The 21,917-nt window shown below is 41.7% G+C and overlaps 2 protein-coding genes across 9 annotated transcripts; one reads left to right on the top strand and one right to left on the bottom strand.

The window, feature by feature from the left end:
* The first annotated feature begins 476 nt into the window (after positions 1-476).
* On the top strand, positions 477-8,656 carry PSTK (phosphoseryl-tRNA kinase). The gene is made up of 6 exons (XM_033149478.1): positions 477-706; positions 1,933-2,230; positions 4,188-4,386; positions 6,850-6,925; positions 7,523-7,616; positions 8,192-8,656. Exons 1-6 carry the CDS (start codon positions 485-487, stop codon positions 8,377-8,379), a joined length of 1,077 nt encoding a protein of 358 aa, XP_033005369.1. The 5' UTR covers positions 477-484; the 3' UTR covers positions 8,380-8,656.
* A 2,246-nt stretch (positions 8,657-10,902) lies between these two features.
* IKZF5 (IKAROS family zinc finger 5) lies at positions 10,903-21,857 on the bottom strand. 8 transcript variants are annotated; one of them, XM_033149470.1, is made up of 7 exons: positions 21,783-21,857; positions 19,264-19,326; positions 18,213-18,324; positions 15,291-15,378; positions 13,680-13,843; positions 13,336-13,518; positions 10,903-12,823 (listed from the first exon to the last, which is right to left on the bottom strand). In XM_033149470.1, the coding sequence occupies exons 5-7, from the start codon at positions 13,810-13,812 to the stop codon at positions 11,880-11,882; spliced, it is 1,260 nt and encodes a 419-aa protein (XP_033005361.1). In that variant the 5' UTR covers positions 13,813-13,843; positions 15,291-15,378; positions 18,213-18,324; positions 19,264-19,326; positions 21,783-21,857; the 3' UTR covers positions 10,903-11,879. The 8 variants fall into 8 exon arrangements, with proteins under 8 accessions (XP_033005361.1, XP_033005362.1, XP_033005364.1 ...); XM_033149471.1 differs by lacking the exon at positions 21,783-21,857 and adding an exon at positions 21,538-21,673; XM_033149473.1 differs by lacking the exon at positions 21,783-21,857 and adding an exon at positions 20,231-20,355.
* Between the last annotated feature and the right edge of the window lie 60 nt (positions 21,858-21,917).

The raw sequence follows: 21,917 nt of genomic DNA, 5'->3' as shown, positions 1-21,917 counted from the left end.
TTTAAAAGCAACAACTCTTTGAAAAATCATTTATAGAAATGTAATTTATTTTCATACAATAGATCACAATACCATTTAGCAATTTTCATTAAAAGCAACTTACAGCGCAATCAATAATCATCACAATCAACTTGCCTCGTGGGTGGGCACAACAGCCTTGTCCTCTATTGCACCTGGCCACCCTAAACTGCACAACTGGCCAGGCTTTCTCCTCTTTGGGGATCTGCTGCCAAATCACTGCAAGAGATAAAGGGGTGCCGGGGCTCCCCGCTTGTCTCCTACGTGCAACGGTCGCTTTTGCCCATCGTCGAAAGCAACCCGGAAGTCCGGTGCCGGAAGTAGGAGGAAGCCCTAACTAACTCCCTGCGCCGAAGTCCCACCCCAGCGCGCCTGCGCAGTGCTAGCGCGAGGAGTCAACTGCGCAAGCGCAGAACGTGAGCCGTCAGTCCCTTCCAGTCACGGGGAGTTTTAAGCGCGGGGCCCCATGGCGAAAGAGGTACGGCGCGCCGGAGGCCACCAGCTGGGGCTGTGCTTGCTTTGCGGTTTACCTGCCGCGGGTAAAACGACGGCGGCGCAGGCTCTGAGCCGGGTCCTGAGGGAGCGCAAAGGGTGGCGCTGCGTTCCCCTCGCTTACGACGACCTCATACCTCCGGAAGCGTTCGACCAATCAAAGGAGAGCTCGGGACAGCGCGGGCAGCAGGCGTTGGTCAGTAGCCTCCTCCCCCTGCTCCTTATTGGCCAATGTGGTCTTGCGATTCTCATTGGCCAGGGAAAGGTCTTTCTTCGCCTGCCCGCGGGATCTTTCAGTGGTAGCACAGCAGCTCCAGATGGGCAGCAGGATGCGCCCCAGCTTTATATTTCAGCCGCTGTGGGAGCTTCCTTTTTCTTCTGACGCCTCGCAGCTGAATCCGGCTATGAGATCTGATGCTTTAGGGTCAGCTGTGGGGTTTGCCTTAAGTAGGCGCTCAACAAGTTTGCTAAAATAGTAAAAAAAATCTGGGTATTGTGGGAGCCTATTGGCGTGTCCTTTATTTATTAAAGTAATCTACTGTAGCATAGCAGCGATAAATCACAAAAGTCATGATTCTTCTAAATCGGCTTTGATTCGCTCCAGCTGCCGCCAGAAGGTTTTGCATATTTCAATTTTCATCAAGAAAAGTGAACTCGTTTTTAAAACATATATATTAGTTATATGAAGTTAAGACTAGCCTGCATATTTTTAAACTTAAAGACAGATTTGTTGCAGAATAAGCCCTCAGACATCTCTGTGGCTTCAGTGAAATCCATGAAATTTACACTGCAATAGGACTGCAATCCTAACTCCTCTTACCTGGGAGAATTCAGTAGGACTTCCTTCTGAGTAGGCATGGTTAGGGTTGTGCTATAAATCTGTTGGCCTTTAAAGCACCAAAAGAAAAAGAAAGATATAAGGCTAAATTGCCTTCTGTCATTAAATAAGTGTACTACTTGATCTGTTGTTGATTTGTGTTAGTATATAAAAAACTTAATAGTGTGTAATTATTATTATTTCATTTTCGCATGGCTGCCCTGCTGGAGTTACCACTTACATGCATTGTAGAGGGGTTAGCATGTTTGTTGCAAGAGAAACAATAGTTTTGTGGTAGTTACACTAAGAGTTGGGAAAGACTGGTATACAGTCTGGCATACAGTATTATATTAAACTTTGATTTTCAGCACAATGCCTGTAAGGAGAGAAGAGTTTTGGTTAAAATGGCATGGGTGGGCCATGCAGAGACTTATAGGCATGATTGATGCTAAGAAAGAATAGCAAATCATCTAAAATATGAAGAGGACAAATGCTGTCTATTTAACATTGCAGCCAATAGCAAAAACTTCATTGCTGTTAATGGTTCCAGTTTTTATCCAATATCTTGTGCTCTAACCATGAATAATTGTCCTTTTACTTTATAGATGTCACATTGGAGATTGTACCGTCATGAGTTATTGCTGTATCTTGAACATTTCCTTCAGAATTTTATTAAAGGATGCCATTATTCTCCTCCTCCAAACAGAACTGAAACAACATGGAAAAGGTTTGCCTGCTATCTGAAAGAACAAGAATTAATATATCCAAGAACAGGAACTGAAGACTCTGCATCTTGTCAATATTTAATAGATTTTACCCCTCTCAGACCAACATATTTTATTTTAGATGACAACTTTTATTATCGGAGTATGAGATATGAAGTGTACCAGTTAGCTCGCCAGTGTAAGTTTGGTATTATATTTTAAGGTAGCGTCTCAGCATTATGACTCAGCAGTGCAAACCATGATTTGGGGTGTTATGGGTAAAAGGGATTCCTATCTGCCCCAAAGATCAATAATCTGCTACATAGAACACCTAAACTATGATAGCATTAGCAGGCAGCAGCTTGTGGTACAGAACCGGCCATTTCTGCATTGGTAGAGAAGCTGGGATTGTACTCCGTGCAGATGTTGGTTTCCTTCCACCTGACATCCTATACATTTTGTGGTTCAGACAGATAAACTGCTTTGGTTGCCATGACCAATGCCAGGAATGAGACACGGAGAATACAACCAAGCCGAATTGTCTGGAAATTTCAATTGTTTCCTGGACTATTGCCTCCTGAACAGGGTAGCTGGTTTAGAAACTGGAGGCATCTAATAGCAATGGCTTAGTGCCTAACTGGGTAGCTAATTTCAAAAAGTGGTCCTGGATATTGACAGTTTGGGTTCTTGACATTTATATTATTCCATAGGGCTTCATCTCCCCCCGCCCCTTTTAATATTTAGATCAATCACTGCAATGGCATCCAAGGTTTTGGAGTTGGTTGTTCATATGCACCATATTTCTTTTACATCTGATTCTGATGAGGGAGCTGAGTGTTGAACTGGTGTCTGGGCTCAGTAATGGACTGGATTACTGAGGTACTGTTGGTGGTTAGTTTGTGTGGGAAGGTGGTGCTCAATAGTTATAAATGTAGCTGCCCTCTCCTTGAAGGATCGAGTTTGCATCTTGAGGTGCTCGTTGTCCCCAGCTTTGTCACCGGAAGAACAAGAGTTTGTCTGTGTGACTCAGAGTACCTTTCACAAGCTGAGGCTGGCACACCTGCTTCTGGACATGTACAGCAGTCCAAGTTCTGGTAACCTCCAGAATAGATTACTGCAACGTGTTACAGAAGGCAGTTTGGAAATTGCAAGTTAGTTCAAAACATAGCTGCCAGGCTGCTAACTCGTACCAGATGTTGGGATCACATTTCAAAAGTGTTTGAATAACTTCACTGGCTTCTGGTCTGTTTCCAGAGTGATAATTTTTACCTAGAAAGCCCTAAATGGCTTGGGGCTAGGATACCTGCCACCATAGCAGCCACCTGGACAATAACACCTTGCTGCTGCTGCTGCCTTTTCAGTTGCAGTGCCCTCTTATGGAAAACTTTCATCAGGCAGCTTTGCCTGGTGCCTATGTCATTATTTTTTCAGGGAATCCCCTTTTAATTTATTTTATTTAGCAGTTTTGTTCCCTCTGATGTTATTTTTATGCTACTTGTGTTATGCTTTTTAGTGTTGTTCTTCATTTTTATTTATTATGGCATTTCTGTCCCACCTCCGCATCCTAAGTGATCTCGGATCAGACACAATAACCAATGAAAACCAAAAGTAAAAGAACGTTACGAATAATTATTACCATTCCATCTGCTTAATATGACCAGGTTCCCACATGTACATGTGCAGTACTTCAGAAGACCTGCCAGAAAAGGAAATTCAGTTGGTTCTAAAATAACGATTAAAGTGGGTGCCGGTCAAAGCTCTGAAAGGAAAATTTTAGTTATTGATATACCAGGCCTCCCCAAACAATTACCAGGTCTGGGCAGGACTGTATGAGGAGAAGTGTTCCTTCAGATACCTAGCTCCTAAACCATTTCAGGGCTTTATATACTAGAACCAAAACCTTGAACAATTGGCCTTGGTGACAAATAGGCAACCAAAGCAGGTCTTTGAGAATCTGTGTTACATAGTCTTGTACAAGCTCTATTTATAATAAATACTAAACTCTGAAATACTTAGGATCCCACATCCTCACTTCATGGTGATACAGAAAACTACCTTTTTGTGCAACATTCCTGTGTGTGTGTTTCTTTTTCAGAAACCATGGTGAGATTAAAATGACCCTCTTATCATCCAGGAATATTTTTATATTTGTCTAGATACACTGGGCTTCTGTCAGTTGTTCCTAGATTGTCAGGCTGATGTTTGTTTAGAGAGAAACAGTCGGAGAAAACAACCATTACCTGAAGAAACCATCCATGCAATGGTGCAGAAAATGGAAGTTCCAAATCCAGAGAAATACGCCTGGGAGCAGAACAGCCTCGTTCTGAAGACTACAGAATGTTCAGTAGAAGATAAGTATGTAGTCACATGAAAGCAGTTATTTACATTGAATTAAATGGAGGCTTCACAGACACCCGTGGGCCTAGCAGAGTTGAAGTAGAACTCTGGAGTTGTGCAGCGCTTCTCTATTCATTGATATTTGCCTTGCAATAGCATTGTCGCAGGGTACCTAACTGCGGAAAGGGACATAGCTCAGTGATAGTACACATGCTGAGCATGTAGAAGGTCCCTGGTTCAATTCCCAGCATCTCCAGGCAGGGCTGTCTGAAACTGAAGAACTGCTGCTAGTCAGTGTAGACAAAAGCTGAACTAGATGGGCCAGTGGTCTGACTCAGTGCAAGGCAACATCCTGTGTGATACTTGCTTGGCAACCCCTTGCCCCCCTCCCTTTCTGGAAGCTTGTATTTCACCCTGCTTTCATCTGTAACGGGGGTGGGGTGGGTAACCTCAGGCCCAGAGGCTGAATTCAACCCTCCAGGCCCCCCTCTCTGGCCCCAGAACTTTCCCCAGTCCACACCCCTCATTGGCCATGCATTGTATCCCACATGCTTTTGCCTGGCTACAATGCGTCTTTGCACGCTGATAATGCCTCTTGGTTGTGTGGGCGGAAGATGGCAAGGGATGTGTAGAAACTAGCCTGTTGTACAAAGCAAAATTTGCATTGCTGCTCTGCCCACTTTTGCCGCTGGCCCCCACCCACCCCTGGCATGTGGTCCTCATAAGGTTGGCCAGAATTGAATACAGCCCTGATACTTAACCAGAGTATTGAGGCCAGTATGTGCCTTTGGAATTTTATGAACAGATCATGGCCTGCTCTTGGGCAGGGCAAAGGGTAGAGCGGGGGGAAGCCGGGGCAAGTCAGTATTCATCATCACCCCTTTTCAGATCCTCTGACATGTACGGCATGTAATAAATTCCTACTAAAACCATAATTGGGGGGGGATAAGATAACCAGGTCCCAAAGTATGGTCTGAAGATACATGAAGTCATCACCTTGCTGAAGGTAAGCAGGTTCAGGTCTGGTCAGTGCCTGGATGGCTGACCACCTAGGGACCACATGCATGCCACTTGCAGTTACATGACAGGATAAGAAAGTAAATAAGCTGGCTGGCAAAAATTAAAAAAAAACTCAGCTGGCGGCTGAGCTGCATTTGAACTATGATCTCTGGAGTTCAATGTCAGCATTCTGCTGTCTTGTCCAGGGGCGGGAAGATTTCAGACCTTGCTGGAAGTAAAATCTAGACGTGAATGAGCTTCTGAGCACATTCTGAATTGTTTCCCATTCCAAACCCGAACTGACTGAGCTCACAGTTCCTTTACAAACAAGTCCACTGCTAGTTGGTTTTCTTCATATCAGCAGCCTAATTTCGCAGGAGAAAATCATTTTGTTCTTGTTGTCAGTAAACAATTGAGAATCAGCCAAGGAAGGTTCATTACTGAGCTATCTGAAGCTCGTGAGAAAAAAATAATGGCGAAAACAGGGTATTTATTGAGCGGACCCCTCCCTGTTCTCTCTTATCTGTGGACTGAACTGAATAAATGCTAAAAGGACTTGAAATTTAACTTAATTGGAAATATATTTGCTTATCTTCGGCTGAATGGGAGGATGAAAGGAATCTGTGTGCTTGCCAAGGAAGGTTCATTACTTTGAGGTGCGTGAGGTCACTCTCCTTCCCAGGCCGAGAAAAAAAAGGTGAAAAAAGAATATCTACTGGAACAGTGATTTTTGCAACTGCTGTTGAAGCTGGAAAACAATGAATGGGATGGAGCAATGGAGAACTTCTGAAACAACAATGGGATATTAGCTCGCCCAAGGCATGATGGAGAGCAGCAACGGCTGGGAATAGATAGACATAACATTTTACAAGGATAGGAAGGAACACCATGGACAGAATAATTGCCATACACAGAAGGAATAAGGATATAGTCTGAATGCTTCACCTATGGGTTTATAAATCATTTAATGTCTCAAGACGAATGGATGTTGTTAACATTACAGTAGTTGTATAAGGGATTGTTATTTTGACTGGAATGCAATTGAGATACCGGTAAATAAGATTTTGGAACGCAGAACTACAAAGTAAATCACCAAACCATCAATTCTAGCATGTGGGAGGCCACCTAAATTATATAGTTTGGCATCTGAATGGTTGGGATTAGTAATTGTATTATAATCTGGCACTGTTATAATGAGGCTACCATTGGTTTATTCTAATTGCAAACTAATAAAAATTATTGTATATATATATAAAAAAGAGAATCAGAAAGCTGAGATGCAAACCCTTGCTAATCTAATGCGGCTCACCCCGAGATCCAACATTAGATCCCAATTTACATTCTGCTCACTCTTTTCTCTGCTGTCTAACCTCATTGATCTCAGCAAAATTCTTGCCAGTGTCCCATCCTTAGGCGAGTGCTTACATTGCATGTGCATAGTAGATTTTTCCTTTAACATTTTTGTCTTCTTGACTTTTTCAGTCTTCAAGTGCTTGATTTGCTATCTACTGCTTTGGAAAATCCAGTGAAACCCCTGGAAGAGAATACAGAAGTAAAGGTAATATGGAACTATTACATAGCTATTAAAACAGACATTTGATGCCTGGCACTTCTGCTGAAAATAATCCACCAGTGGAGAATTGTCCACTTTGGAGGAGAACATTTCCTATACGGGAAATCTAAGACCCACTTTCTGCTCATAAAGGAGAAGTTTGTGCTGTAAAGACAGTTGGTGGAATTCAGTGTCGTGCCATTACAAACACTCCACCTGCACAAGCATATCAGCTTGTTAGATGGAATGATCCCTCCCCATGCACAGTTCCGGGGGTTCTCTTGACCCCCCCCCCCCGCAGCCAATGGGGTGTAGGGGAAGCCCCACTGCACAAGTGGCAGTCATTATGCAGGGCTTCCGCTAGTGCTCTGTACCGAAATTCCCTCTGTGTAGTTTCACACTTGTCCGAAAGTACAAAAAATAAAATAAAATGGAAGCTTCAACTCTGCTCCCTTTGTGCAAGGTGCACAAAGCTCACCCGTTAGTGCACATATTCATAATGCCCAAATTTACTCTCTCTCTCTCTCTCTCTCTCTATATATATATATATATATATATATATACCCAGTTCTAAGAACATTTTTTCTTGTTGATTGCGTCTAGGAAATGGATCGAGCTATTTGTGCAGCCAGTGTTCTTCATCAAGCAGACCAGGCTGTCAGGCGAGCTGTCTCCCAGACCATGAAGACAGCTAAAGGTATGCTTATTTGCAAGAGGTTGCTTAACTTGCTTTGCATGCACTTAAATTAGGAAGGCACAGTACAACAAAACCATACATGTGCAGCGGTTTATGACTACTATTTAAAGACACTGTTTATGCACGAAGGCCCTATACATGCCAGTTGTCCTCTCTCTATCTCTGAAGATTCCTCTTTCAGGGATCCCACTCCTGAGGAGGTAAGCCTTTGTTCATTTTCAAAAAAAAAATAGTGGCTTTGCTTAAACCTTTGATCTTCCTTCCCCTCTAAAATAATATTAATAATAATTTTATTATTTATAACCTGCCCATCTGGCTGGGTTTCCCCAGCCACTCTGGGTGGCTCTCAACAGAATATTAAAACACGATAGAACATCAAACATTAACAACTTCCCTAAACAGGGCTGCCTTCAGATGTCTTCTAAAAGTCAGATAGTTGTTTATTTAATTGACATCTGATGGGAGGGCGTTCCACAGGGTGAGCGCCACTACCCAGAAGGCCCTTTGCCTGGTTTAAGATAAATTTAATATAACAGTAGGTAAATCACCATGTGCTGTGTATTTTGTTTCCCTAGATAATAACCTTACCCCAAAGGAGATGAAGAGCTTGGCAGATGAACTAAATATGCTGAAAATGGAATTTTTGGAAGATTTGAGGCACAGAGAAAATGAGAAAAATTACCAATTGGATATAAATGTAACCTCTTTATTCAGCCAACAGGCAGATGGCATTGTTAAGAAATATTTAAGTGAGAAGTATTAGCATTTTGATTCATTCAGTGAAGCGGATATAATGCAGTAGCATGTGGGTTTGGCAAGAACACTAGATATTGCCACCTGAAGCAGATCTGATGTCTCATTGGAAAAAAACTGGGCCAATTCCCTCACTCTCTGTTCGGACTGACTACGAAAAATACCAATTGTACCAAGAAGCTTCAGGATCCATAGGGAGAAGAAAGATACAGTGAGATCTACCCTCTGAAATATTTTACTGTTTGCTATAATTTGAAATATGTATGAGTTAATGATCCTGGCTGCAGACATATGACCCAGACGTTGTTAAACTTCAAAGTCCCACCAGCCCTTACTACCGGTATCATGGCTGAAGGTCTAATGGACGATGGTAGTTGTAGTCCAACAATGGAGGCCACGGGGCATAGTGGGCAAACAGTGGCTGGATCTAGACACATTAAAACAGCATTCTAGTTAAAAGCGTTGTAAATTTAAATAGGGAAAACAAGTACAGTGGTGCCTCGCAAGACGAAATTAATTCGTTCCGTGAGTCGTTTCGTATTGCGAAAAATTCGTTTTGCAAAGCACGACCATAGGAATGTATAGTAATTTAATTCCCATAGGAATACATTGAAATTTTCGTCTTGCGAAGCACGATCATAGAAAAATTCGTCTTGCGAGTCACCCTTTCGTTAGCGAATGCCTTTCATCTAGCGAGTTTTTCGTTGTGCGAGGCATTCGTCTTGCGAGGTGCCACTGTACTGTAGAGAAAACAGGACTCCACAGCACCATCTGGTGACACAATGTTATATCGCATATACAACGCATAGAAATCACTTTTTCTTTACCAATTTGCCTGAGTTCTGTTTGTAGCTTTAGCACTGTTATAAAATACTGTATTAAAGACCATAAAGGCCTTTTCATATTTGTTCCATCTAGTGCTTCCCAGACTGCTGTTTCATTTTTATTTAACAAAGGGGATGCATATAGTACTTCTGGCTATATATTCCACATTTTGTGAATTGTTTCCATCAAAGGTTCAGTGGTACCTCGGAAGTCGAATGGAATCTGTTCCAGAAGTCCGTTTGACTTCCAAAACGTTCAGAAACCAAGGCAGAAACCGTATCAGAGGTTTGGGTTCCAAAGAACATTTGCAAACTGGAACACTCCCGGGTTTGCGGCATTTGGGAGCCAAAACGTTTGGCTCGCAAGGCGTTTGTGAACCAAGGTATGACTGTTTATCCATTGCTCTACAACAGTTCATTCAATCAGATCATTTATAGACATTTCATAAAGATGACCCAGCTAGGATATACGTGTGGATTTTTACAAGCAGCCTTTATTTAGCTGTGTTAGTCCATTCAACATATCCAGCACTGTAATTAAAACATACATAGTATATTTTAGGTTCTCTGCTGTCATAGCATGCAATCCCAATCAAACAAGACTAATGATAAGTTTGTCACTGACTTCCTGAGTGCAACATATATGGCACTAGAGTTGCAAGACTAATTTGGTGCTATGCCATTTTAGAGAGGCAGAAGGCAATTCCAAAAATATTCTGGCGAAATACTTCTATACGTCGGAATGCAAACATTGAGTACAGTTACACAAATGTATTAAGACACTGAACACTAACTTTGAGAAAGATACCCAAGAGAATGTCAAGAACTGAAATTAAGGTCTTAAATATAGCTGCTTGAGAGCTCTCCCTCTGAAAAATGATTCTAAACTTAAGAGAGACAAAAAATTCTAACATGGGAAGGTGAGTTTTTTAGTCTGCTTTGAGTACAGTGCCAGCAGCCTATCCCGCTCAAACTATGCTGTTTACCTCAATAAATACTGTGCATCCTCCACCTTATTATAGTTTAGGACCTTTGTGGTGCCATGTGGCTACAGGAGGGGGGGGGGAATGACCCAATTGCTCAAGTAGACTTCGGCGTAAGATTTCTTACATCTTAGGAGATAGGATCCTACTGATAAGGTTTTTCTTTTGCACTGACCAGTGATGACTTAACTGACTCAAGAGGACTTTTCTAATCTGTGCTCCTATTTTGCCTCTCAAAAGAATGCTCCTCTACCAAAAGAGCTGAAGATGAAGAGGGGTATACTAGACAATTATTCACACAAAGGCACGTACTTTGGGATGCGAAACCATTCAATAAAAGCACTCTGCCTTAAGTTTGTATGTGCATGTGCATATTTACTTTGGGATGCGAGGGACAGCAGTATAAAGTTCTCTCTTTCCCTTAAAATAAAATAAAGATACAATAAAAGTGCATGTCAAAGTGTTTTCCCCTGTATATTAAGGATTCATGTGCTGTAAGCTAGCACCATAGTTTTTGCTAGCATTGTTTGTTTAAAGTGCCTATTCACTTAACTAGATCAAGGCAGAAACAGTTGACTGCTGTGTCTTACGGTATTTATCCACTGTAATTAGTCAGTGATTCCACATATAAACTTTTTGCTTTGTCAAGTCCAGAACTATAACAAAAAACCTAGGATGGAATGTTTTCTTTCGACTGCTGTTTACCTGGAATAGGACGCTCTTTTCAAGAAGTACATTCATCATTCACAGATAAAATGACCCATGTGAAATCTGAATGGATTATCATAACCGCCTTGCCACTTCATTTTCAGGTAAAAAACATTACTACCAGAAGGTAAAGACAAAACAACTTACACATTAGCATTTACATGGTAATGAAGTTCTTTGCAATGCAATCCAATGCAAGCTAGGTATGAAGATTATGGTACAGTATTTTAACACATTACCCATTTTCTTCCAATGTTTTCTTTCTGCACACAGTTTTAAAAATTACAGACATTTAATACTAGGCACTGTTTCCTTGTATTCCTTTAAAGGGGGGGGGGTCAGCAGTAATGAAAAGTGGATGCCTTTGTACCCTATTTCACATTTTTACTCTTAGTTTTCCACATCATGACTCACTATTACCACAGAAGCTTTATTAAAGGCCTCACAGCAATTAAACTTTTCCTAGATTTAAGTTTTGTTGTAGACATCAACTTTATCTCTGTTTACTCTTTAAACAATATTTTATAGCGGTTTACGGGATGGTCAGTTTATACACAGTTGCATATAGCTTCTACACTGAAAATATCTGAGTGCATTCTGTTATGACGGAATTAAACTAAAGGCTACTCCAGTAGCTCAGCTTAATGTTAAGTATTTGTTAATTACTTGGACACAAGTGTTGATTCACAAGATCCACATTATGTTAGGTCTGTATATATTGTGTTGCACTGATTATCCATTAATAGTAATAATAATAATTGCACTACAAACCTCAATTCTTATTTTAGGAACCATGTAAAGAATGCCACCATGGTAAACAAGCACGTCTCTAGCAAATAATGAAAGCGTGTAAAGGTAATTGCCTTTGATGTTAAATCTGCTTAACTGGATTCCTCCAAAAGGGCACGCAACCTCTCCAGTAGCAACAAAGAGACAGACAGCAATGTGTTTAAACAAACACTGATAAATGAATGCATGGTATAACTTATATTCAATCAATGCTGGTTATGTTGGCCTCTGGCAAAATGGCAAGCAAAGTCATACTTGTTTTTACATTTGCAACCACATATGTTGCACTGGAAAGGGTTCTCAAAGCCATGACATCCCATGTGGATCGTATAAAGAATATTGTCAGCAAAATACATATCACAGTGCTGGCAGTGATGCAGAAGCTGAGGATCTTGAACTGGAAGAGTTGGTGCTGGAGTACTTGGCTGACTATTACTTATGCTTGGGGTGCTGGCATGAGCACTGTGGTCGCTGCTGGGACCTGCGACTGGACTGTAGTTTCTTTGAGAATGTGCAGGGCGAGGATCAGGACTTGTAGGGGATGAACTCTGAGGAATACTGGTCGACACCGCTGGAACGGCTGCTGGCGCAGCAGGCTGCTGCATCATAAAAGGCTTTTCATCTTGACATGGTACAACATCAGGAGAGGGCGGGTTTTGGTTTTCAGGGGGCAGGCTAGACAACTGTCCTGCTAAAGTAGATAGCTGGTTTAAAGGGTTATCTACCATAAGGTCTTGTGGATCTCTTGGTAACCCACCGGTCTCTGTTGGCTTTGTCATACTTTCATATGCTTCAGTCTGAATGTTTGGGATTTCATGAGAGAAGTCGTTAAGGTAGTCCGGCTTCTGAACCACCATGGAAGGTGGACTCAAGTTTATTAGCGCCCTTCGACTATACCCCAAGTTACTGGTCTTCTTCTGCAAGACACCCCACATCTTCTTGCTACTAAGGGAAGGCCTTGTACCTTTTATAGGCACCATTTTATGTTTGCGCCTGCGGTGGTGAGACAGGTTGCTTCTGTCACTACAGCGGAATGAACACAATTCACATTTGTAAGGTTTTTCACCTGTATGCGATCGCATATGAGCTTCCAAGTGACGTTCGTATGCTGATGCAAAGGGGCATAAGTGGCATCTGTGTGGTTTCTCACCTGAAAGAATGCAAATCAAGATTTTATTGTTGCTTTGATACCATGTGTTTTGCAAGAAACAAAAGGAGGAAGAGTGACTAGAGTTGAGTCGCTTGCAGAAACAGCACTACAATATCTAAAGCTACCATTTAAAATCCTTAGACAAACAAATTAAAGAAATGAGTTTTATGGTTCATGTCTTAGGTCCAGTAAATGCTGGAAGACACATATTGTAAGTTGAACAAGTAAAAGAATCAGCAACATTGTGAGTGTAAGCAGTATCTAGAGCTGGCAAAACCATTTCCCTCGACAGTCACACAGGTTATTTCATATAGTCTGGTTTTCCTACATTTAGTTGAAAACTGAATTTTAAGAATCAAGTCTGCTTACTGGAAAAATAAAAGGGGAAAGATCATTTAACAGATAGATACAAATCTCCTGACTGGAAAACACATGTTTAACACAATAAGAAAGCTTGTCTAGGTATATATACCACCAGCAGAGAGGTACAAAATCTGCAGACTCAGTCATACCTGTGTGAATTCTGATATGTTCTATGAGACGTGCTGTTCCTTTGCTGGCATAGTTACAATACCGACATTTCAATTTTCCATCAAAAGTTCTTTCAAACCCATCGACTAACACTCCAGAGTTTTCATCCAGTGAGACTTCGACCGAAGGATGATCTAGTCCATTTTGATCACCTTCTGTCCCTGCTGTAAAAAGAGAAGGGAAACACCAATTAAGTTTCTTCCTTTATCTTAGTTTGCATACTATAACAGGCTATTGGGAGACAGGTGGAAGGAAGCTCACCTCTACAATAACCAACCTTTCGTATAAATAAAGTGAAAACTGAATTGTACCGTGGTGAACCTACCTCCCTGAAGAGTCTCTGCTTCTTTGTCCCCACTAACAGAGCCTGAAATCATGTTCACATGGTGAGTCTGCTGAGTCAGATATTCCTGAAAATCTTTTACAAAATCCAAAGGTTCTGGTTTCTTTTCACCCATATTCACACTACAACTTCACAATCCTGTGGGCCTAAAAATAAAAACCAACTTAAGATTCAAACAAAAATCACACAATATAGAAAATAATTACTGATTTCTCACTTGAAGAGCAACATGTTAGTCTTGCAATTACCCTACGAGGTAGGCTAGGGTGGTAGATGGTGACTTGAAAAAGCCAGCCATCAAAGAAGAGTCAGGAAACAATTAGGGCTCCCCATATCAAGTTTCACTGTGTGAAGATGTCTAACATTTAATAAAAGCCCAAGTCCTATACTGTTCATATCAACAAACCTACTCATGTTACATCAAGGCCTTCAGAAAATAGAAAGTAGGTTTCCAGGAGCCAGTTATCCATTATCAAGAGTTTAAATTTTTGTGGTTTTGTGGTTCAAAAATATACTAAGCTAAAAACAAAACACAGAACTCCTGCTTGCAGGCTTCCCATTGACAGCTGGTTGGCCAACATAGGAGACAGGATATTGAGCTAGATAGGCCCTTTTGTCTCACCCAGCAAGGCTCATTTTATATTGTTACGGAACCATCTTGGTAACTAGAATTTGGTCTTTTGCAACACAAGGGCAAGGGAAAGAAGGTAGCCTGTGGAACTGTGAAATCTACAAATACTCAAAGCACTGATGATTGGAAACTTCAGTAAGACACCTCTCACTTCAAAGGTTCCTCTTTTGTGTCTCCACTCCATGTAAATTTTTCTCTTGGTACGCTGATGAAAATGCAGGTTCTGTTTTGACTCACTAGATTTTACTCTGCTTCTTCCCCCCCCCCAAAGGAATGTTCAGAGAAGCTTATACATAATATAAAATAAACATATATATCCAAAATGACAAACACAGAACAGCAAGGGGGGGAATTACTACCCCTTCACCCACACTTGTGGGAGGGGATTAGGGTTTTGCAGGCATGCCCACCTACTGCCACCAATTTGCCCCCCTCAACAAATAAGCATCAAAAGCTACCCTTCCCCTGCTACCCTGGTGGGCACGAGCAATAAAACATTGGATATAGCAGTGGCTGCACCATTCCCCAGATGGAATTTAGATCGCTCTGCTCACTAGATTAATATTATAACCATATTTCTTTGATTTATATATGATAATCACGGTCTAGCAAATTACTAGTTCCCATACCCAGTCTTCCACTTGGCTAATTTTTTTTAAGGAATAAAGTGAAATGACTATCAAATCCATTTGATATGTAATCTTAACCAGCCGATGATTTCGTGCAATTTGTGGTGTCTTTTATCACTACACAAGATTTAATAGCGTATTACTAAAAATTCATGTTAGACTTCCATTGGCCTCTACCAAATATCTCCGTAATTCCATTTTATTGGTGTGATGTAAGAAAAGAGATGCACACAACCTACTGCTGCAAAATGATTAGATGTGGATAAAAACTTTTAAAGGCAAGTTCTAAGAACTGCAGCCTTTTCCCAAAAAATCATTATAGACATGTCATACCTGAATTTTTTTCCTTTTATGTAGAAAACATTTTGAACTCTTCTTCAGGATATTAGATAAGTAACAAAGCACACATGTCCCACTTTCCCTATCAACAAAAAGGGGGGGGACATTCAACCATTTATTAACTAATTTAAGAAAGCTTCAGGAATTGTAGTCCAAAATCATATATAAAACTGACAGAAGCATTTCAGTTACTCATTTTACAGACTTTGTTTTGAAAACAACCTTTTCACCCCAATCTTAAATCCCTTTTACTGTGTCCTGTTAAGGCTTTACCAGTGGTATATATAATCACATTTGAAAATCATTTTTTCTCTGAAGGCTGACAGCATACAAAACATTTCTACACACACTGGTTCACATCACAGTAAGGCAGCTAGTCACCTGGAAGTCTTAAAAACTAAAAAGATATTTGAAGAGGGTGCAAACAGGCATACTTGTTCAGTCTTGCCAGGAAAAATATAGGTAGGTAGCCGTGTTGGTCTGCCAAAGTCGAAACAAAATAAAAAAATAAAAAAAATCCTTCCAGTAGCACCTTAGAGACCAACTAAGCATGCACACGAAAGCTCATACCAATAACAAACTTAGTTGGTCTCTAAGGTGCTACTGGAAGGAAAAAATTATTTAGTTTGTAAAATTTTGCAGTAAACATCTGGCAGGCAATGAAGATACACATATTACTTTGCTGGATTAGATGAAAAGACCTATCTATTCAAGTATTCTGTTTCAAATTATGGCCAAATGAATACTCTGGCAAGAAAAAAGAGAAAAAATGAAGAAACCCCTGAAGCTGGTGATTATAACCATCCCAGATTAATCTCCACCTACTAATTACTGATATAGAACAGGAACAACCAACATGGTACCCTGCATGTATTTTGAACTACAACTCCCATCATTCTTGCTTTTGGCCATGCTGGTTAGAGCTAATGGAAGTTGTTGTCCACAACATCTGGAAGGAATGTTAGTAACCTGCTATAGAGATTTCATTTTTTAAATTAGAAGGTGGACTTATTTTGTATACTTCATCATTGTGTACTTATTTAAGTACTTGGTCTGGGGTTTTTTTTAACCTACTTCCAATCAGTTTCACTGGAAAATCCTAAATTCTAGTACTCTGAAAGACAAAAGAAGTTTCTCCATTCACTTGGCTATTTCATTTCATACACTTCATTCATGTATATGCCTCCCACCTCCCCTAGTTATTTTTAAAATGAATTTTTCAGGCATCACCTGTTTGCTGAAGGGCAAAAAGGCAGTGAGGAAAGCAAATGCTATTTTAGAAATTGCAGTCTTAAAGCATGCCTGGGAACACATTGAAACTCTAGGATGCAGTAACACTGGTAAGAGAAAGTGTGGAAGGAGATATTGGCTAAACAAGGGGAAAGGGTTATCTGGCTGAAGGCATTACTTGCTTTAGGAAAAGTGTTCATGCTAGTAATTTTGTGGGGCTTTGGGAAAGATTTCAGGGAAAGAATGAGAAGGCAGCAATTGGAAGAATTTGGGGAACAGCAAGGCGAATAAAGACAGCAGGTCTTCCCAAGAAAGAAGAATCTGATCGGGCTGAAAACAGAAGATAAGGGAAGGGGTGGGGAGAGGGAGAGAGAGACTGACAAGACAGAGAAAGAATTGCCAGCTTATGGGCTTGCAAGGGAAGATTTAGTACCTGTCCTTATTTCTACAAGGAGCCTGCTTGATGTACTGGAGTTGAGAATAGCTGGAGTTGAGCAACAAAAGGAATAGTTGTGGGGATCCACAGGAAAGTTCCTATGCAAAGAGTGATAGAAAAATAACTGGGTACTGAACAAAGGTGCAAAAGAAAAACTCACACCCCAGTTAACAGTGGCCCGTAAAAGTATGCTTCCTGCAGAGTCAAAAGAAGAAAAAACGCAACAGAAACTGACTTGGCTGAAGCAGGCCACCAGCAGTAAAATAAAAAGGCTTTTCTAATCTCGACTTTAATTTTAAGCAAAAGGAAGTTAGAACTCCCTGTTAGCTGCTAGCCTTCTCTCAGAGACTTTTTAAACTAATTCCAAATACGCTTTATCAAAGAACTCACACCAAATAAAACCCAACAAAGAGATGAGGTCTCTGGTATTCAAAGAGTTCTAGCCAGCAAGATGCCGGCCATAGTCTTTTATGCACAGGTTGGGGAGAAAATTAAAATAGTAACAAAGACAACAAATCCTGTCTTCCTGCCTATAAATGGGTGTCAAAGGTTTTTGAATGGTGTGACCCAGAAAGGGTGTCTAAAATGTTTGAAAAAAATAGCTTATAAAAGAGTATATTTTTTCTGCATTTCAGCTGAGTAGGGGAAAGAGATTAATATTATATTTTGGACTGTACTGGAAGGAGCCTCATTGCCAATGAAATTACTTGTGCGGAAGGGAGGGGAGGAATGACAAAGGTAGATGTCCAAACTCTTGTAGTGTGAGTTTTATTGACAGTTACCCAGGCTTAGCAACAGTATTTGTTTTCATTATTCCTCAAAAATATCCCCAGTAAACTGAAGCTTAATAAGAATGTAAGTAGAACTAGTCGTCTTCTAAGCCTCCTTCTTCCCAGATAGCCCACTCTACCCCATCTTCTCTTAATAATAATAATAATAATAATAATAATAATAATAATAATTTGTACCCCTGCCACTGGGCAGCTTCCAACATATATAAAAACAAAATAAAACAGTAAACATTAAAAACCTTCCCTATACAGTGCTGCCTTCAGAAATAGTAATACTACCAGGATTCCCACTTGCACCCACAGCTCCCTTATTCCGACTTAGCTTTGCACTGCATATTCCAACAACCTCCTCGTTACTTCCCTCCAGACAAAAAACCCAAGCATAGGTCATTAGTTTACTGACACATAAATATACATAACTTTTAAGAGATCATTAAAATGTGTGTGCAGCAGTTTTACCTTAATCCTCCAAATCAACTTCAAATCAGTGAAACAGACATCAAAAATCCACTCTTGAAATATATGTTCCATCATATATTAAATACACTTCTCTGATTAATGCCTTTCTAGTCTACAAGGAAATGAGATTAGGGCACACATTGGTTTTAAAAAGCATTTCCACCAGTTAAGTCTTCAAGGCTGCTTACAAACATTTCTGTTGCCAGTGAGAGGGCTTGTCCATCTTCTATTCCAGGGTTTCCCAAACTTGGGTCTCCAACAGTTCTTAGACTACCATCATCATCCCTAGCTAGCAGGACCAGTGGTTCATAGCTGTCAACCTTTCCCTTTTTGGGCAGGAAATTACCTTATTATAGCAGTGGGGAACAGCGGGGAGGGTTGACAGCTATGCAGTGGTTAGGGATGATGGAACCTGTTCAAAAACAGCTGGAGACCCAAGTTTGGGAAACCCTGTTCTAGTCTACTACAGACTAGCTCACCCAATGCCCAACGCCCACAACAGGGAGCCAGAATGCATTGGCAATGTCTGCCTCAAAGTTTCAGGGGCGGCAGCAGAGCAGAGAACACACCCTCCCCAGAAACATCCCTCTCTAAAAGCTACTAGGAGCAGAGATCCTAGTAAAGATGTGATCATTTTCATGGGTCACAAGTTGTGTAGCGCTGCCATGGCCTTTTCTTGTTATTTTTTTAAGTGGGGAACAATATGGTTCAGCTTATGACCAAGACAATAACCTTAATAGGCTTTATACAGCCATATTTTCCCAAGACAGACTGATGTTGTGCTCATGATTGCTTGTGGTCTTCACATAGACCATATGTTGTGAGAACAGGATGCTAAACTAGATAGGCCTTCAGTCTGATCCAGTAGTGCTGTTCTTGGGTTACTTATTTATTTCAAAAAACTTATTCACTGCTTTATCGGTTGAAAAACCATCAAAGCTGTTTACAAAAAAAGCAATAAAAGTATCACTAGGTTAGTGCTGAGCAAGATCTAGTTTCATTCTGAGCGACAGTTGCTTCAAATTTTCCTTTATAAAATAGTTTTGCCTACCTTCTTTCTGTAGTCATCAGCTTCATATAGATTTAAGTTAACTTGGGTTCCATTAGTTGAACACTGCAGAATAAAAGACATAATTTTGCATACTCAATATTGTTTTTAAAGCAATCTCAAGGGAAATCAAAATGTGAAGTTCCGCATTTTCAAACTGAGTTAGTTAAATTAGATGCCGTTGCCTTAAAATAACGTAGCCTGATAATGGTGTTGCTTTAGTGTTGAAAATACGCACAGAGTACATTATACCTAAGGAAAGCCATAAAACCTAAGTTTTATAACTCACATTTCATGCTTAAGTAATATAATTAACATACCAAAATCCTTACAAAGTTAATGCTAAAAAATTATCTTCTGTCAAATGCAGCATCTACATGAATAAACCTATGCAATAGTTTTCCTATGTAAGAAGGATATGCTTTTGTTTTCCTAGCTGACACTGCTGTACAAAGCCCTATTTAGGATATTCACAATGAATTGTAGCTGCAGGAAACAATCCAAGCACTGGATTGCCTGAATGCTAAAGTTTTTTATGCTGTTGTTTACATATCTGAAACAGGTGGTTCGGTTGTTTATGTGCATGCCGTATTTGTCTGCTCTGAGCAGGACAGACAATTGATGCTCATATCTAAGAAATCTAAGGAAGAAAGAAAAAATTGAGACTTTTCTCAAGTCTGCTCACATAACACCTTAACATTTTCACAGTTCCACACTGTCCAAAACAGAGATTGATTTTTGCCAAACACAGTATGCAAAATCTATACATTAGAATGTGCAAGAGGCAGAACATGAGTGCTATAAGGAGGAAGATCAACGTTTCAGCCACCAGAAAGCCTTGAATGAGCATGCCTTTGTTGTCTTATTCTCACTTGCCGACTTTCATCCCGAAGGCAACAGCAAAAATGAGCTGGCTACATACTCTACTGCAGACTTTGCCATATTATTCAGCTAAAATGTTTCACTGTACCTCTGCTCCCACTGGCACTGGAGAACATATTACATATAGCCAACGGTGACACAAACCATAGGAAGAACCTGAAAATGCAGGAAGTAACTTTACGGAGCTTGCTCTTTCACCAGCAGCAAAGCTACACTGTATTAACTGCACTGTGGGAGCAATAATTTGCATCCAGTATATTGTGACTCTTGCCCTTTCTGGCAACACTTAACCCATTTCCCCATCCTTGCAGTTCAGGGCAGCAAGGCCTGAAGGGATGCAGAGCTGAAGAACTCTCAGCAATTTTGTCAGATGCTGCAAATCAGTGCCTAGAGTACTACGATACAAACAGAGTTTGATCCAATCTTGTTGGAAGATACCACTTCATATTCTCATCTCTTAACACTTGCTCCCAATTACTTTGCCAATTTAATCCTAAAAATTATGGCTCATATAATTACTTTAAAGAATTAAACCAAGGAGACGGTAAGAGGGAACTAATGTTCGGAAGGCAGTTGGAATAGAACTCAGATTTTTCATTCCACAGAACTCCATACACACAACCTATGGCACGCCACCCTCCCTGCCCTCCAACTCTTCAATCCCATGCAAAGACCTCCCGACTTGCAGTTTTCCCCTTCCACTCTCATCTCCAAGCAGTTTAAGTCAGACATCTCTCACTCGGTGTCGCTTATTGAGTGATCTCAAGAAAAACAGTGTCACTTCTAGACCCTGGGCTGCGCTAAAGGAGCACCCAGCTAGCATCCTTCGAGGATGTATGTTTTAGGAGTAAACAGATCTGTCAGCTCCACTTTTTGCCTCTGGACACACACACACACACCCAAATGTTGGTGGGTATGCACTGTTTCTAGAGCCGGCCGCCAGGGTGGTGAGATGCAACGCAGGAGAGGTGTGCCACTCTTAACAGCTGTGTAGGGAAGAGTAAATTTCATCCTCCCTCGCTGGGCAAGGACGGCGGGGGGGGGGGGGGGAGGCCGGACTGGGTGTTCCTGTTCCAGCCGCCCCTTCATAGTTTCGCAGAGGTGGAGATGTCCACAGAGGCAGCTTGCCATACAAGCGACACCTCACACCTGCTGGGGGGGGGGGAAACCCCCCTCTTCTGCAGAACTGTAGGATGCATGAGGAGCCCAGGCATCATCGTCTTCTTGCATCTTCTTCTTGCTTTCCTTAGGGCAAGATGAGCTGCTATCGACTCCCCGGGAAAGCGCAAGCTGCCTGCGGCCACCTCTCCTCCCGTGACCCTGACAGAGAGCCAAACTCCAAGCCTCCCTTTGGGGGCTGCTGGGGAGAAGATTCCCACTGCCCACCGGACCCACCTCCTGGGCAGAGCGCAGCCTTTTCCCCGACCGCACCGGAGCGCCGCTCCCGACATGCTGCCTCCCCGACCGACCCACGGCGAAGTGGGCTTCGCCAGCGCCACTCCTCCTGCGCTCACAACTTCGGCAGGCAGGCAGGCAGGCAGAGCCGGGTGCCAGCGGGGAAGGAGCACGAGGAGGTCTCCTCCTGCTCCGCCCAGGCGGAGGGAGCCCCCCGGACGCTGCTTGCCCCGCCGCCGCCTCACCTCCGCCGCACTTGCCAGCCGCAGGTGGACCCGACTCCCGCCGTCACCACTGCCCCCGCCGCCTCCGCCGCCGCCGCCGCCTCCATGTTTGTTGTGTCTCCCGGAGCCCAGGCGTAACCCACGTCCTTCCCCCTT

This window comes from Lacerta agilis, chromosome 5, assembly GCF_009819535.1.
Source record: "Lacerta agilis isolate rLacAgi1 chromosome 5, rLacAgi1.pri, whole genome shotgun sequence".
Lineage (NCBI taxonomy): Eukaryota > Metazoa > Chordata > Lepidosauria > Squamata > Lacertidae > Lacerta > Lacerta agilis.
The sequence above is the reverse complement of the archived record's forward strand: the minus strand, read 5'-3'. Positions and strand labels throughout refer to the sequence as shown.

Coding starts and splice junctions, on each gene's coding strand:
- PSTK (XM_033149478.1), top strand. CDS start 485: ATGGCGAAAGAGGTACGGCGCGCCGGAGGCCACCAGCTGGGGCTGTGC. Junction 2,231..4,187: donor GTACCAGTTAGCTCGCCAGT/GTAAGTTTGGTA, acceptor ATATTTGTCTAG/ATACACTGGGCTTCTGTCAG. Junction 6,926..7,522: donor AAGAGAATACAGAAGTAAAG/GTAATATGGAAC, acceptor GATTGCGTCTAG/GAAATGGATCGAGCTATTTG.
- IKZF5 (XM_033149470.1), bottom strand. CDS start 13,812: ATGGGTGAAAAGAAACCAGAACCTTTGGATTTTGTAAAAGATTTTCAG. Junction 13,519..13,679: donor AGCAGAGACTCTTCAGGGAG/GTAGGTTCACCA, acceptor CTCTTTTTACAG/CAGGGACAGAAGGTGATCAA. Junction 12,824..13,335: donor ACATATCAGAATTCACACAG/GTATGACTGAGT, acceptor GCATTCTTTCAG/GTGAGAAACCACACAGATGC.